The sequence below is a fragment of the Ceratina calcarata genome, unplaced genomic scaffold, assembly GCF_001652005.2.
Source record: "Ceratina calcarata isolate Rehan_Ccalc_2016 unplaced genomic scaffold, ASM165200v1 scaffold242, whole genome shotgun sequence".
Lineage (NCBI taxonomy): Eukaryota > Metazoa > Arthropoda > Insecta > Hymenoptera > Apidae > Ceratina > Ceratina calcarata.
Window position 1 is genome coordinate 62,216 of NW_017146161.1, and position 15,683 is coordinate 77,898.

Genomic DNA, 15,683 nt, shown 5'->3' on the forward strand with positions numbered 1-15,683 from the left:
TCTTATTAACTGTAAGATAAACTCAACACGCAATTAATAAATCTTATTATAAAGAAATAAATAAAACGCTATGTTCGGAATCTGATAATTTTTAATGCGGCACAAGAATGAGTGGCAGCAGAAATGCCGAAGATCACGTAAGAAAAGGGATCAGATTCTGACAAATGTGACGCGGCCGCGTTCACAGTGGAGGCACTTCAAAAGGCCGCCGCTGGGAATTCGACAGGCAAATTGCACACTCCTGTCGCGCTGCGCTGTGCCGCTTTTGCGCACAAAGTGAAAACCGCAGGAAAAGAGGGTATTGTTCATCGGGGGGCAGGTCCCACTGTCGAAAGAGCAAAACATGACTCGTTGCCGTTTTCCGAAAGAAGGATTCCCTCCGTTTTCTCGATGACACAATGTCGGCGCCTTTGTTGGTGTCGATGTTTGCCTCCGAAGGTTCATTGAAATAAAACAGCAAATAAACTGATGATATTGGCCTAGAAAATATATGGCCCAAGACTTTTCGGTATTCAGAAAATACCGTTCGTGTCATAAATCGTTGCCAGTTCTTTAAGAATCGTGTTTAGTTGATTAAAAATTATAATAGTTGATCATGATTTCATGAAGACATAAGTTCTTTTCGAAGTTAATGCATGATTGCGTTCAGTGTCCATTTCATGCTTCCTCGCGGACAAAATCATGCATAAGCGACGTTGAGATCGAACGTCGAACGAATCGCGTAGCTTTCACGGCATTTAATTCCGCTTCACGTGGCTGATCCACAGGCACAGGTAGGTAAACATAGAGCAAGAGTAATCCCCGTCTAAGGGACGCGAACGACGGTTTCCTGTCATAACAGAGCTCGTTGCCTCGAAAAGAGCACGCGAGACGCGTCAACGATCGAAAATTCAATCGACCGTGGCCGTGGATACCATTTTCTCTCGACGATACATCGAACGCGTTCGAAGAACCCGGAGAAAAGAGCATCGACGCCGAGGAATCGATCACAATGGTTCCTAGGCTCGTAGACGCTCGATTGGACGATAATAGGTGGACAACCGATGGGACAATGGGGCTAGAGTCGACTTAAGAGCGAACTGTTCTCAGACATGATCGCAGTGGTCATCCTTATTGGCTTATTTCAGAGCTGCATATTGTTGTGTCTTCCCCTTAGATCGAAGTAAACAGACGCACGAGCCGCCGGTATTATTCGCCGGGCAAATACGAAAGAAAGTAGTCATAGATAGTTTTGAAAGAGGAGCACAATGAGTAGTAAGAGGATATATAAATTGAGAGGTAGTTACGAGGCACTGAATACGAGTATTACATGGGGAAAGAAAAGATATTTGTTGTATATTTCTTAGGATGAGCCTATTCAAGTTGCAAAGAAACTATTACAATGTGTACCTTGGTTACGAGAACTATACCTATGCTTCTAAGCTACCATTTGAATGATTAATAAAGCACAAGTAGGGCAAGTAAAATGCAGGCTATGTAAAATTTCCGTACCATTCATTAACTATCGTAGAACGAGATTAATTAACCGTTAAAATGAATCGCGCAGCTCGAAACGAATCCGCGTAGTACAGATGAAGTGTTGTATGGTCCGCAGGCCGATGCGGAGAGGAATCTGACACGGAAAGCGAGCCGGGCATTCCGTTGAAGCGAAAGCAGCGCAGAAGCAGGACGACGTTCACCGGGGAACAACTAGAACAATTAGAGACCGCGTTCCAACGTGCTCAGTATCCGGACGTCTACGCGAGGGAGGAACTCGCTCAAAGAACTGGCCTCACCGAGGCGAGAATTCAAGTGAGTTTCCAATCGTTTTTTAGTTTAAGTCCGACAGTTTTACTGATTATTATGCAAATTACCTATTCATTGAAGAGAATGTTTTAATAAATATGAATACTCTTTCATTATTCAGTATCAATTCTCATAATAATAAGGAAAGAACTGCTAGATAAGGTAACTGTCCTCATTTCTGCTCACTTTCATTCCCTTGAATAATTTTTTACAGGCAAATTGAGTCTTATAATATATATTACGCCATAGGAATAATACATAACAATATTAAGAAATATTAAAACTACTTTTTATTGAATTTATTTTATTATACTAGATTTACTATCGTTTTTTAATCTTGTGGGAAATTAACGCAAGTCAGAGCTGACCAGGAATCCTAGTCCCAAGCTGTACCACATTCTGTAAATCCATTAAATGGTTCTCTCAATTTTAGGTATGGTTTAGCAATCGCAGAGCGCGGTTGCGCAAACACACGGGTAGCATAGCACACTCGGTAGCCAATTTGCCGTTAACACCTTGCCAGTACGCTAGCCACGAGCTTGCACAAATACCGCAGGTACCGCAAATGCCACCCGGTATAGCTCAGGTACCGTCCGCGTTGCACCACAGTCCGACTGCATTACAACAGACCGGCATTCACCAAGTACCTGGTACCACTGTCCAGATGTCGAGTACGACGTCCTCCGTGGCCCAAGCGCCTTCCACGCTAAGCAGCGCCCTGCAAGGACACGCCGCTTCGATCTCGGGACATTTAAGCACTCTCCAGGGACACGCGATGCAGCTTGGCCAGGTACCTGGCATCCAACCTCCCGCGGCTCATGCACCTGCCACCCTGCATAATCCTGGTAAGCCTTATTCCGAGTTATATTTACATCACGTCCACGGATCCGAGGGGCAGTCGAAAGCCGTTTGCTCGTGACGATCGCGGTTCATTATACATAAAGTGAATCGGCACGCACGTGTTGGCTTCTGAAGCCGCCTTGTAACTGCAACTTCGCCCATGGTAGTTTGGTCTGGCGGTCGAACGCAAGGCCGTTCGACCTCAAACGATACGCCTACAGACTGAATGAACTCATTCAAAATTTACGTCGAAATATAGAGTAATCTTCGGATATCTATGGTTGGATCGGAACCAGATTTCGTAAAACCGCCAGCGAGTGCGTTTCCACCCTCGAAACAGCAGTTTAGATATTCCTGACTTTGTATAGAACATTATCTTACACTTTAATTATACTTCAATGTATTCCATTTTTAATGCTATTATTCATATTCGATTTGAATTTATTTTTAATGAAATTTCGAGGATCAATTGAAACTCCTAGAGCCAATTTGAATATTTGTTGCATTTATGGTAACGTAGGTGCGACCCAATTTCAGGTAACGCCGACTGGTCCAGGGCGCAACTTAGCTGGGGACAGTTCAATCACTTCCAAGGTGAATACACGTCCAGTCATTCGAGTCATCAGCATTCTTCGCACGCGAGTCATGCTGGTGGTACGCCGTCGTCCTCCGGTACCGGGAATTCTGCATCGGCGGCGGAATGGTACGACCAGGGGTACGATTATTCCCAACACGCTCAACTCAACTATCATCGAAGCGTGGGCGGCATATTTTAAACGACGATGATTGCATGGACATTAGTTAAAGTCAGTTAGGGTATCGATCGCCTCTCCGCGTCGATTCATTCAACACATGATGAATTCGACTCTCACTTTTTCTTCTACTCATCGATGAGTTCAAACGTTACTCCTTTTTACAGTCTAGATGTTACAGTAAAAATCGACAGTGTATTAATATTAATCAGTTATGATTCACCTAATAATCTAATAGAGCAGTGTCAGTATTTTTCGTCCTGCACAAGTACAATATAATTGGCACCCATGAAAATGTATACATATAATTTGTAAAGTGTAGGATGAACTTATTTATTAAATTATTAACTGTTTTATTTAACGTACTAATACTTTGTATTTAACGTCGACTTAATTTTTACGCTTTTGATAATTAATGTTTCATACGTGTAAATAGGTGATGAAGAACCACATCGAAAGACGCAATTGCTCATGAATTATGTAGAGAAAGAATTTCACAAAGTGATAAGAAATAATCATAAAGAGCTTTATCATTATGTATATTGGCCATATTTGTAAATAAACGTTGTATATATTTTTATACCATTAATATTATAAATATGACAGACATGTGTAATATTTTTTATAAATGTACAAAGAAAATATTTTATTGATTCTAATTAAATGTGAATTTTTTCTCCAAACGAATTTCCTTAAAACGAAAATACAGGTAAGTTTCCATGCGATTGAATCATCATAATTTTTGTATTAAACAGATCATGGGAGAATGTAAAGAAGGGAATACTATTTAATTGATGATATGACAAATAAGATTTTTATTTAATCGTTTACTATTATCGCTTTATTGTCATCTCGTTTGATCGTTATTGTCTAGACAAACACATAAATATACATTCCCGCAGAATCGAACGATGAATACACGCCGTGGTTCCTCGCGCGTTGTTACATTTAACATTACACACGTATTACACGATGATCTATCGATTACGAACTCACTGAAACCTGTGTCACGAACAAAAGAAAGCTGAATTTCGCATTATATTTGCCATTAACGAGCTGGCGAATCCTGAGCACTAACATTTACACCGACTACTACTTTACGTCAAAGGTCGCGTCACGGCTTCTCTATTTTTTTTTTTTTACTTAACAACAGTTACATATATTATAGAAATACTGACGGAGAGTCTCTCAAAAGTACATGAATGTCTAAAACAATTGTTCACTCGGCGGACAATTGTAAGCCAAAGAATAATTTCTGAAATTCGGATTCAGAAACGCTTTAGACTGTCCAATCGTATTTTCTGATTTATTATAATTTTAGATGCTACGCTACGATTTGGATACACGTGTATTTTGCAACGTAAGTACATTGTTATGTAAGTAAAATTAAAAACTTGCCATTACAATAGTTGAAAAGTAAAATTGCATAAGTTTAGTAAAGATGGGTTTTAGTATTTACGAAGTACGTCCTTTTTACATTGCAAAACAGATGTATCCATTATAGAATGATTAATATTATTGGCGTTGATTATTGTCTTTTGAAAAAGATCCCCGATACGATATCCTAACAAAATCTTACATTAAGAACTGTTATCGTAACTAATACAAACGACTTTCGAAAATCAAAGCCAGGATCATCAACGTTCCATAAAAATTGTTACAGTTACAAAATGTAAATGCAAGTTCTTTAACAAACTATTTCAAACTATATAATTAATAAATACGATTAAGTAAACTATAGCAATCATTGCAATAGTATTTTTTAATAATTAAAATACCTCGCCGTTCAAAATTTCGTCTCGCATTGACTGCCATTGTCCCTTAAGTGTACGTTTAGAATATTAAGTTAGAGTAAGCTTTAAATTAAATGTACCACGAGGTTTGTAATACATGCATGTATATATAGTATGTATAATATACAAAATAGTACGTATCATCATTGTATATCGATAGAAAGCGTAAATAATCCATCTTATAAAATTCTGTTATCAGTGACAAAAATTTAGTACCGTAAATCCCAAACGTGGCTCTAAAGCGAAAACCCATAATCATTAAAAGGAACAGAATATTATTACAAATATAATTTTAGACGCAGTATTCATTACGTGACAATCTTTTAAATCTTAACGAATATTTAAAGATTTTGTCATGGAATGAAAGTACGATGCGCCTCATATGCCTTTGGTTCGGAACCACAACGAAACATCTACCTGCCATTGATTATTATAAAGCAAGGATAAAGTCTTGTACCAAACGATGGTAAATACTAAACGCTCACATTGTTGCAGAGCGAGATATCGATTAGCATCAGCGTTCGAAGACGTGCGAGCAGAGATACCAATAGAACCATTGATTTATCGATGTTCCTTTTGCCGAAAAACGGTTTTTATTGAAAGTTTAGTACGACCTGGACCGAAGCAACGAGCTGGGTAGGTTTTTGTGGAAGTAATTATTATTATCCTTTGGCGGTAAGATGAGAAACCTTTTGAAGCCGTGACAATACCGTCGACAATCCTCGTCCGAAGCTCGAACGTAGCGTGTCCTTGGATTGAAATTCGGTCTTAGCGACCTTGTCGAGTCGGCGGAGTAGTCGGACGTGGGCCCATCTGCGGGATTCTCCCTAGAATCGATCATTCACGTTAGACCACGAAATTATTATTTCATCTCTAATCACACTGCTAATCTATACAGCACACTGAATTTAATAATTCTACGCACAGTATTCGTAATTACACTACAGCGGCACCTAAACACTGATATACTGCCATTAATTAAAAGTAACGAAAATACTATAGAACAGCATTTTAGTTAGTTTATGCACTAGTTGATCTTTACTATAATTGGTCGCTGCGTTCATCAAACAGATCTAAAGCTACCTATCGGCTATTAATCAAATTATTATTATTATTCGCGACAGGACATCTACCCCAGCCAGTCTACGGTGACGGAAGATCAGAACCGTCACTTCTTTAACACAGATAATTAATGATAACACCAAAACACCTACATTGCATTTACTAACTACCGTGAACGGTCCATGTAGAAGAAGAAGTGAAGTGGAGGATGGCGTAAACTATAACGACGCGTGGGATTTCCCATCTCTGATTAATATTTCTTCTTTTCCCCCGCAGTCTATCATTTTCATTTGTCCGCTACGTTAACATTTTTTCTCGGGGCGACAGCGTGATGAGAGGAGGATGATGGACATTACAGATAGAAAGGACACAGAAAGAGCGATAGAGAGAAAGACAGACACGCAGACAAATATAGTATATATACATATATATTATGTATGTATTGTCGTGTGTCGAAGACACGGAGCAGGTGAGAACCTAATGGCCTGACCTGCCAATCAGATAGCGAGGGGATCGCGAAAACCGCGCGACCCTCAACGTTGGTAGCCAACCGAGACGTGCCAGGGCCCCGATGTGTCTTTTACTCGCGCGAAACGTTTCCGGGTAGCCCAACTGGCCTAACTCCGGCTGTGTCTCCTCTGCGGAACCTGTTCCCGACATTCACAGACAACACCGATCGATTTATCCGTCGGTCCTCTGACTCCCGCGTTCGACCACGCGCTTAACATTCTCCGTCTCGTGACGCGACAGATCTTAATTTCTACTAGCGAAACCTAACTTGTTCTATTTGATCAGTTTGTACGGTTGGTAAACGAGATTTAATGATGATCGAAGATGCTGAATTTTATGTATAAATTTAAAAACCTTAACGAATATTTAAATATAATATAATAGCTTGAAAGAATTTTTACAATTCGCCCTCTCCTTTATTGTGCAAAGTCTGTACTCAATCAAAGAACAATTTATATTTTAAATTTCTTATTTCACAACAAACAATTATAGAAAATGTACTCACCCATGAACCTTTTCTCCGTGTTGGGATACTGTCCATCGAGCGCCTCCATCATCTCCTCATAATCAAACACATTCGCATTCTGCATCACAGGCAAGGGATACTCGTCAGAAAAGCTGAGCTGCCTCTTGGATCTCCTGATGTTCGCCCAGGAATCATTCATATCATCGATAGCGTCGTAATAATCGTCATCCTGATCCTGTTCCATGTTGCTCAGCTCCTGAAGGGCAAGCAGTTCCTCCCTCGCGTTCATTTCATCCGGCATCGATCTACCTTGACGAGAAAGAGCTCTGTAGATCACACTCCCAGGTACGGAGAGTCCTCTCTTGAACGAGACGGGCCAAGCGGAGTGTTGAGCCAAGGAGGAAACGCTTCGTTGTTCGCGGGTAGGAAAATCGCCTGCCCTAGCCAAGGAACCGACGTATCGCTTTCCATAAGGCAGGCCGTACTCTCTAGCCACTGACGCTACGTTCCTCTTTCCACCCTGAGGCAGGGTGTACGTCCTGGCCAACGAAGCGACGTTCCTTTTGCCGTTCAGGGGCAGCATACGATCTCTGTTCGACTTGTTCTGTTCGTAATCGCGAACCAGAGACGCGATGTTACGTCTGCCTGGTGGCAGAGCGAAATCGCGTGCCAGAGTGCCCACGTTGCGTTTCTGCATCGAGAAGTCTCGAGTCAAAGAAGCCTCGTCGGAAAGAAGATCATCAGTTTGTCCGGATTGCTCGCTGCTGAGGAAGAACGAATTGAATTTAAATGGATAAATTAGGGAGGTTTATAATGAATCAAAATCTGTTCGCATACAATATATTGAATTAATTCTTTGAAAGACAGAATATGTTTCTAAATATTACCGCGATGTTATGGCTCTCTTTTCGCCGTCCTCATTCTCGGCGATGCGAGCGTGCAGGCTGATTGGCAGATCATCGTTCTTCGCCAGAGTAGCGATACTCCTTTTCTGAGATTTCGAATGATATTCCCTCGGTTCGTCTAATGATATGTCTTCGGGATCGTTAACATTGACTAGCCGCGCTAGAAAATCGGATAGCTTCTGAGTTCGGCCGTTGAGAGCGAAACTGAGATCACCGCGTGCTATCGGATCCTTCAACAATTGCAAATAAATGCGGTTGGGTATGCAAATCTCTGCGTCGTCAGTGTCCTCGGCTAGAGCTTTCAAGTGTGCCATGTCGTTTCGACTCTTCGCGTCCGCCGACGCTTTCCCCGATCTCGAATACGCGGCTAAGCTCGGACTGGCCTCCGGGTGTCGCAGCAAGGCTAGAAAAGTCGTCCTTGGCATGCACTGAGTGCTGTCTTCATCTTGACATGTCACCTGTAAGGATAGAGTATAGTATTTCAAATGGTAGGCCAATACTTCAATTACTTGTGCTTGTCATTGGACACGATGCTTCCATGTATTCTAGTAAAGAAGACATTTTAGTGGAAATTTATATCGAAAGAATTGCCCGTTTCAAAATCGATCCGGAATAAAATCACGTGAAATTAAAAATAATTTGGTAATATTTCGGTACAATAATTGCCTCATTATTGCGTTATTACTATCGCTTCTTTTATGTCGGTTCGAAATGGCTATTGCCGTAATATCGATTTTACAGAAATTCAAATAATTGTTAAGAATACCATATTAACGTTATCTGTATTGTAAAATAGAAACTGCATAAACATTGTGTTGTGTTACATTTTATTACCTGCCTTATGTTTCAAATGTCTCGGTTTCACATTTCTGAATAGTTGGATGGAATGTTCTGAAGGATTAAGGGTATTAAAATAGACCTTTTGTACAAAGTAAGTTGGCTTCTATTTGATTTCCTCAAAGCCAACTATTAAAGAAGACAATTGTTGTCTCTGATTTCAAGAGATTAATATATTAATATTTCTCTTGTATCAGAGTTTAGAACAACATCTGATTTTAGAGAATGACGAAGAATTATCTCTTTTTTTCAAAACTCTTTAAACGTATTAATAAAAAAATGGAAATTTCCATTTAACATAAAACGGTGCATATGACGCATCGTTGAATACTTATTTTGCGCTTCGCGTCACACAAACCACCTATCTTGAAGAATCCACGCAATCCCTTAAGCTTTATCTCGAACGTACAAAATGTTGCAATACTGAACAATGAACTGTTCTAAAAGAAGCAGAAATAAAAATAAAATAAAATAATAATTACTGATTCTGGAATAAATTCTTAATCAGATAAATGAACAATGTTTCAACTGTAAAACAAGCGCGATTCGTAGAGATTGTTTTTCATTCAGAAAACAACCACTTTCCTAGCGTCACGTGTGTGCATAATTAATTACGCACTTGCAACACGACGTCAAATGTCGCGCTCTGACTTTTAATATTTAGGAGAAGAGCCGTCAAAATCTTTCAGCTTGAATTTATAACCGAAACAAGGAAATTATTTAACGCATTATGTGTGGAGCGACTGACAGCCGCTTTGTAATTAAACGCTCGTCATCTGTCTAAATTAATTTAATTACAGGGGGAACGTCACCAATAATACTATTTAACTCTGTTTAATTATTATTTATAGCGAGCGATTAAAACAACTTTTCTTTTTATTACTTTTTACATGATTTATCAATTTCGAAAACCTGTTTACACTTTCAGTGTTCGAGCTGATGTCAGAATATTATTCTCGATCAATACGCTGATGCATGCAGCCCCGAGTAATTTAGGGATCCTTTTAGTCCACAATAAGATTTCCAAGCTAGCTACTAACTCAATCATGATGTTACGTATGTATGTACATAAGCATTAACCGAGATATTCTACGGAGGTAACCATAATAGCCTAACGAGCTCAGTAGCGTATTTATCCGACGTCTGCCTTTGAATAGTAAGCAACCTGTGCTTATGATAATTAATCGATATAAAATTTGCTAAGAACACACGATTATACAGAAAAATATTCACCATTAATTCGATTAAATTAAATAAAGTCAGACTGCATGGAATTAAATTAAATGAAATTAAGCTGCGATTCATTAAGGCAGAAATCGTGCGGTAAACAATAGTTTACACGTCCCAGTGGGCGCACGACGTTTTATGAAGTTCGGACAAATGTCGAGGACGGCAACTGCATATCGTGAAACTGAACGGCAATCCGGCGCAGTCGAGCCGCTAGATATTACACGAACTTCGTTGAACTGCAACCCACAACAGAACGTGAGAATTTATAATAATAGCAAAACCCTGTGGAATCAACGCCTGCCGTGGCAACTGACAATAAAATAGAAATAAAATGATGCAATTTTCCACCGACCACGTCGCACGTCTTATGCTATGAAAGCACATACTGGTATCAAAATAGGAATACCAACTAAAACGAAGAATGTAAATATACCTGTCGGCCCAGAAATGGACTTGGTTTACATTAACTGCTTCTATAACTCGCCTTTCACCCACACGTACTAATCATTTACACCCTGAAGAATGTACATATAATAAGATTAACAAGTAATGATATATTAAATCATGTAATATTCAATAATATATTAAATCATGTAATATTCAATGATAATTGAATCATGTTATTTATGAGGGTCCCTTATTGCTACTTGGAAAACACAAGCACAACAATATTCTGCGGATGTCACACATCAAAGAGACCAATCGGAAACATTGATTGGCTGCTTGCGATGTTTAACGTAATTAACTCAGACAGAGAGAATTGAATTGGATTTCAAATCCAATTTTCGTCAGCGAACGTAAACATCAGCAAATAGAAGATAACAGATGTCCACTGATCAACCTTTTCGTACTTGAAATCCACTTAAATCGAATATCCTTAAAACAAATATGGAAATAATTATTAAAAATATTGAAGTAAAGAGATTAAGTTACGAGATTAGGGACAAGTTATATTAATATATTGAAGTTTCTATTGCAATTAAGGGATTATCACGCTTGACGTGGTTTGGAACACTGTCACCGATAATCGAGGGCTTGTCTCATTAAATTGACTCCCTTTTCTTCCATACAACCAAACGTTAGCCATGGTTACATACACATACATACATGTACATTAATTGCATTCCTAAGGCAACACCGAAGTTCACGTTTCAAAAGTAAACGAATGTGTCAATGAATAGAACTAATCAAGCGTCTAATAAGCTTCTTCCAATTTGTTGCCTTAACATTTTTTGAGATTACAGTCATGGAACAGAAGTTTGATATATAAACAATTTTTCAACTACGTAATTTCAACCGTAATCTGGAAAACTGATTTAAGGATCGATAAGGATTTCGCGATATCGAAACTCCCGCAGGTTTGCCCGCGAAGGGATCGGAAATCGATCGAACGAAACGCGAGAACGAGTGACGAAGCGTTTTCCGATCCAAACGGAGTTTCGACGACAGCCACTCGTACCGGAACACGGTTTCTTCTTTTCCTGGATAAGTGCAACGATTGAAGGTAAACGCTTGCTTTCTTACTATTCCTGTCGTGTCACGTCACTGCCGACACAAACGGTTTCTCATACTGCAACGTGTTAGATTCTTTAAAGAATCGTTTAAGGAACGCATCTATCTTAAATCGATTAAATGCCTCTCTACAATGTACAACGTTTCTCCACCTTGGAAACGTGGTGGAATATTGCAAACGCAGCTCCGATGCGAGACAAACGAGATTGCGTTGCAATAAAAAAAGAACTAAGATTCCTTTCGTGGATTAGAATGATAAGAAAATTTCCCCCGACTTAAAGATTTGCTTTGAACAAATATATGAATTGTTATATACAATTTCTCATAGAAGTATAATATAATTTGTTCGTTTACATGTGTTTTACCATTGATTTCATTTTTATATCTCATTGTTTTATAATTTCATGGCTCCCTCATTTACCTAAAAAGATGAAAGTAAATGGTTACTAAAATGCAGCTTAGAAATGAAAAATTCGTTCGCTAAAAATGTATCAATCACGGCCAACGTGTTGTCACCTGATGCGACTCGTACTCGTCATCCAGGAAGCGTACGTATATGCACACATATCACGATTTATTTTTGCCACTTGCACCACCCCCGCAACACGACCGGGAAAATATTGACGAAACTGCTTGACGAACGTTTCTCCCGGTAACATATGCGCCTGTGTAATTGCCAGCGACCCATCAGACAAATCTTTATGCTTGAACGAACATTGCGAAACTGATAACGTCCCGTGCAAAATACTGAAATTCGTAATTTATTTCAGTTTAAAAGTTCGCCTCCGAACTGATATTTATTTTTCAATCTCTCAGAATTCAAATTGTGCTTTATAAGAATGATAAGAGAATTTCCCCCGACTTAAAGATTTGATTTGAACAAATATATGGATTGTCGTATACAATTTCTCATAGAAGTATAATATAATTTGTTCGTTTACATGTGTTTTACCATTGATTTCATTTTTATATCTCATTGTTTTATAATTTCATGGCTCCCTCATTTACCTAAAAAGATGAAAGTAAATGGTTACTAAAATGCAGCTTAGAAATGAAAAATTCGTTCGCTAAAAATGTATCAATCACGGCCAACGTGTTGTCACCTGATGCGACTCGTACTCGTCATCCAGGAAGCGTACGTATATGCACACATATCACGATTTATTTTTGCCACTTGCACCACCCCCGCAACACGACCGGGAAAATATTGACGAAACTGCTTGACGAACGTTTCTCCCGGTAACATATGCGCCTGTGTAATTGCCAGCGACCCATCAGACAAATCTTTATGCTTGAACGAACATTGCGAAACTGATAACGTCCCGTGCAAAATACTGAAATTCGTAATTTATTTCAGTTTAAAAGTTCGCCTCCGAACTGATATTTATTTTTCAATCTCTCAGAATTCAAATTGTGCTTTATTGTATTCAGACGCAAATTATATACGTAAGTTTTAGGTCTTAAATGTGTAATTAATAAGAAATGTGTATTAATTCTTTAGTAGAGGAATATGTTGGAGGAGTTTGTAAAAAGATTAATGTGTAGTTGAAGACTTTAGGCACTGGATTACAAAAGTAAATTCTTTTCAGGTTTTACCTTGAAAAGTATGGACACGATGCATGCTATGCGCTAGTACAATGCGTGGAATTTGTTAGAAGCGGATAGGAATTTCTATTAGATAGAGGGTAACAGTCCGTGTAGATCTTTTGACATGTCAAGCTGCATGCAATCTCTCCACTTCCGTAATAAAAAAAAAAATTATTAGTTGTCTGGGATAAAAAATAGAATTTGCAATATCATAGAAATTTAATAAATAACGAATGAAGAAGTCAATGTCTAAGGTTACCTAAAACTCTATCACAAGATACGTCATTCGGTCTCGTCCCCTCTTTAAATCGTTCCCGAAATCTCAACCGCATACATCGAACCTTCCCTTTGTTTCCCACCCACGCAGGGGCGTTCGAATTTTTAAAGCGAAGCACATTTCCCACCTTATCGCGCGTAAACTGTCGTTAACGCTTCCAAGGGTAAAAATTGGGTGAAAGGAAGGGATCGGTCATGGATCACGGCACGGGTTGTTCAATGGGTGTTCGTTCGTGCGAAAATTCCGCGAAGAACCTGCTATTCTCGCACATAATTCGGCGCCAGATCCGACCTTTGCCGTTATCATCTGTTTCCTGAAACGCAATAGCCCGCGTCATATGGACCTCGAATACGTAGGTGGCGAAATCTTGTCAGCTTGGGAATTAAAAGATGACTACGTGGAAGGCATCGTAAATCGTCCAGGCTGCTGTGTGATACCAAATTTCTGAGAAATTTCCTCGTTTTAGATTAGCGGGAAATAACGTGAATTTATAATAGGTCGAAGAGAATCGTTAAAACATTATGTTATCATCAGATCTTAAGATTGTCGAGTGGAGCTTAATAGCTCGCAGCAAGTTCAAATCCCTGGATTTATAAACTTGGGATTATACATAAACCGATGCTTAGCTTTACATGAAAACACTTGTAAAATAGATATGATACGTCTGATACATTCGTAATGTCAAGTATATGTTTGTCAAATTAATTCAATTATAAATTAATTATTCACATATTAAAAAATGTCGCTGCTTAACGAAATCGATCTTTTACGTCTCCGAACGTGAATTCGACGCCCGTGAGGCACGTTCTCATCCTACTTTCTCGAGACGGAAATTACAGATGAATGATAAACGCAACCACGAGGAAGGTCTTCATCGCAGATCTTACGTGAAATTGGGCTTTGATAAACTTCGCGCGTCTTAATGTTTCTACCGCGAGCATGAACGAAGCAGCGGTACGAATTGCACGTCACGGTAAACGTCGTACGAATTCGTATAATCCGATGTACCAAGCACCGCATTTATAAACCCTGTAAAACTACTCACCGAATCCAATCGGGGACGCCTAATTTAACAAATTTTACCGGCGACCTCGACTAATTTTCAAGAGATTTTATATGTCAATGGTGGAATTTAAATGAAGTTCGGCACGTGTCATCCACAGATCGCGGTAAATAAAGGAAAAGACAATGGGTAACCACTCTTGAAAACTAATTAAATTTCCTGCAAGGATAACTCGTTCCTCTGGCGGCGCGCCGCGTGCCGTTCGCTCCTTGTTCAACGCGCAAAATACCAGCGAGAATAGCACTGTCGTCGAGAATGTCCATTTACACTATCCTTCTTGTTAATTGTCCAATGAACACGGACTGCCTACTGAGCGAATGCTTTCTGCGAAGTAACATTATGCGGGGAGGATCGCATTTAAAAAACTCAATTCCTTCTTTTAATTTCACTTATCAATGTACTGCGCTAGCATAATTACAGAATTTAATTAACAACATAAAATACTCGTATATGTCGAACAGTGGCTAAAATCAAAAGATCGTACATATTGCAAATGAAAGATAGTGGAACTTATGTATAATGGAAAAGTAGACTAGTAGCAAAATGAGCTTGTTTCGGTACATATTTACTGTATGAAATTATGAAACTTGTCGTAATGGAGAAGTTGCAGTGATCTTGGGAAAGTTCTACTTTCCTGCGACAGCAAATAAAACTTGACAATGAATGGAGCTCGAAATTGCCTGGAGTGAAGAACAATACTGTCACCCTTCTATCGATTACGTTGCAGGAGAAATCGATTACCTTTCGCTATTTTTCATTCCGTGATTTCAGTCTAAAAAAATCCTCTTAAGGATGTATAGGCTATACACTTAACAATGCTAGCACGTTGAATTTGTTATTATAGATTCCTATTACTATTAAAAAGCTACCTGCAAAATTTTAAATCAATTCATAGGTGTTTTGAAAAATTATAGTGACTTAAAATTTGCATGTACTCTTATGGTAATCAGCAATAACCCAAAGAAAACTTTCTCGTATTTGGTGTTCATGCGCGAAGTTCGAAGAAACAATTGACTTAAGGAAATATAAGCCTAAAAAGTCTGGAATTTTTTATGGTTTTTAGA

General features: G+C 39.0%; 2 protein-coding genes across 4 annotated transcripts in view; one reads left to right on the forward strand and one right to left on the reverse strand.

The window, feature by feature from the left end:
- LOC108622788 (protein gooseberry-neuro) overlaps nt 1-3,401 on the forward strand; it is a 17,461-nt gene extending 14,060 nt beyond the window's left edge. Inside the window, exons 4-6 of the mRNA XM_018020871.1 lie at nt 1,595-1,791; nt 2,219-2,630; nt 3,163-3,401. Coding sequence (XP_017876360.1) covers nt 1,595-1,791; nt 2,219-2,630; nt 3,163-3,401 — 848 coding nt within the window. The remainder of the gene's footprint in view (nt 1-1,594; nt 1,792-2,218; nt 2,631-3,162) is intronic.
- Nucleotides 3,402-4,168: 767 nt separating this feature from the next.
- Nplp1 (Neuropeptide-like precursor 1) overlaps nt 4,169-15,683 on the reverse strand; it is a 14,337-nt gene continuing 2,822 nt past the window's right edge. The window contains exons 2-5 of one of the 3 annotated variants that reach the window (XM_018020894.2): nt 8,096-8,571; nt 7,248-7,969; nt 6,723-6,879; nt 4,169-5,997 (exon numbers count right to left, since the gene is read on the reverse strand). In XM_018020894.2, coding sequence (XP_017876383.1) covers nt 5,775-5,997; nt 6,723-6,879; nt 7,248-7,969; nt 8,096-8,571 — 1,578 coding nt within the window. In that variant the 3' untranslated portion in view covers nt 4,169-5,774. Of the gene's footprint in view, nt 5,998-6,722; nt 6,880-7,247; nt 7,973-8,095; nt 8,572-15,683 lie in introns of all 3 variants that reach the window. The other 2 variants (XM_018020897.2, XM_018020896.2) reach the window with 2 other exon arrangements.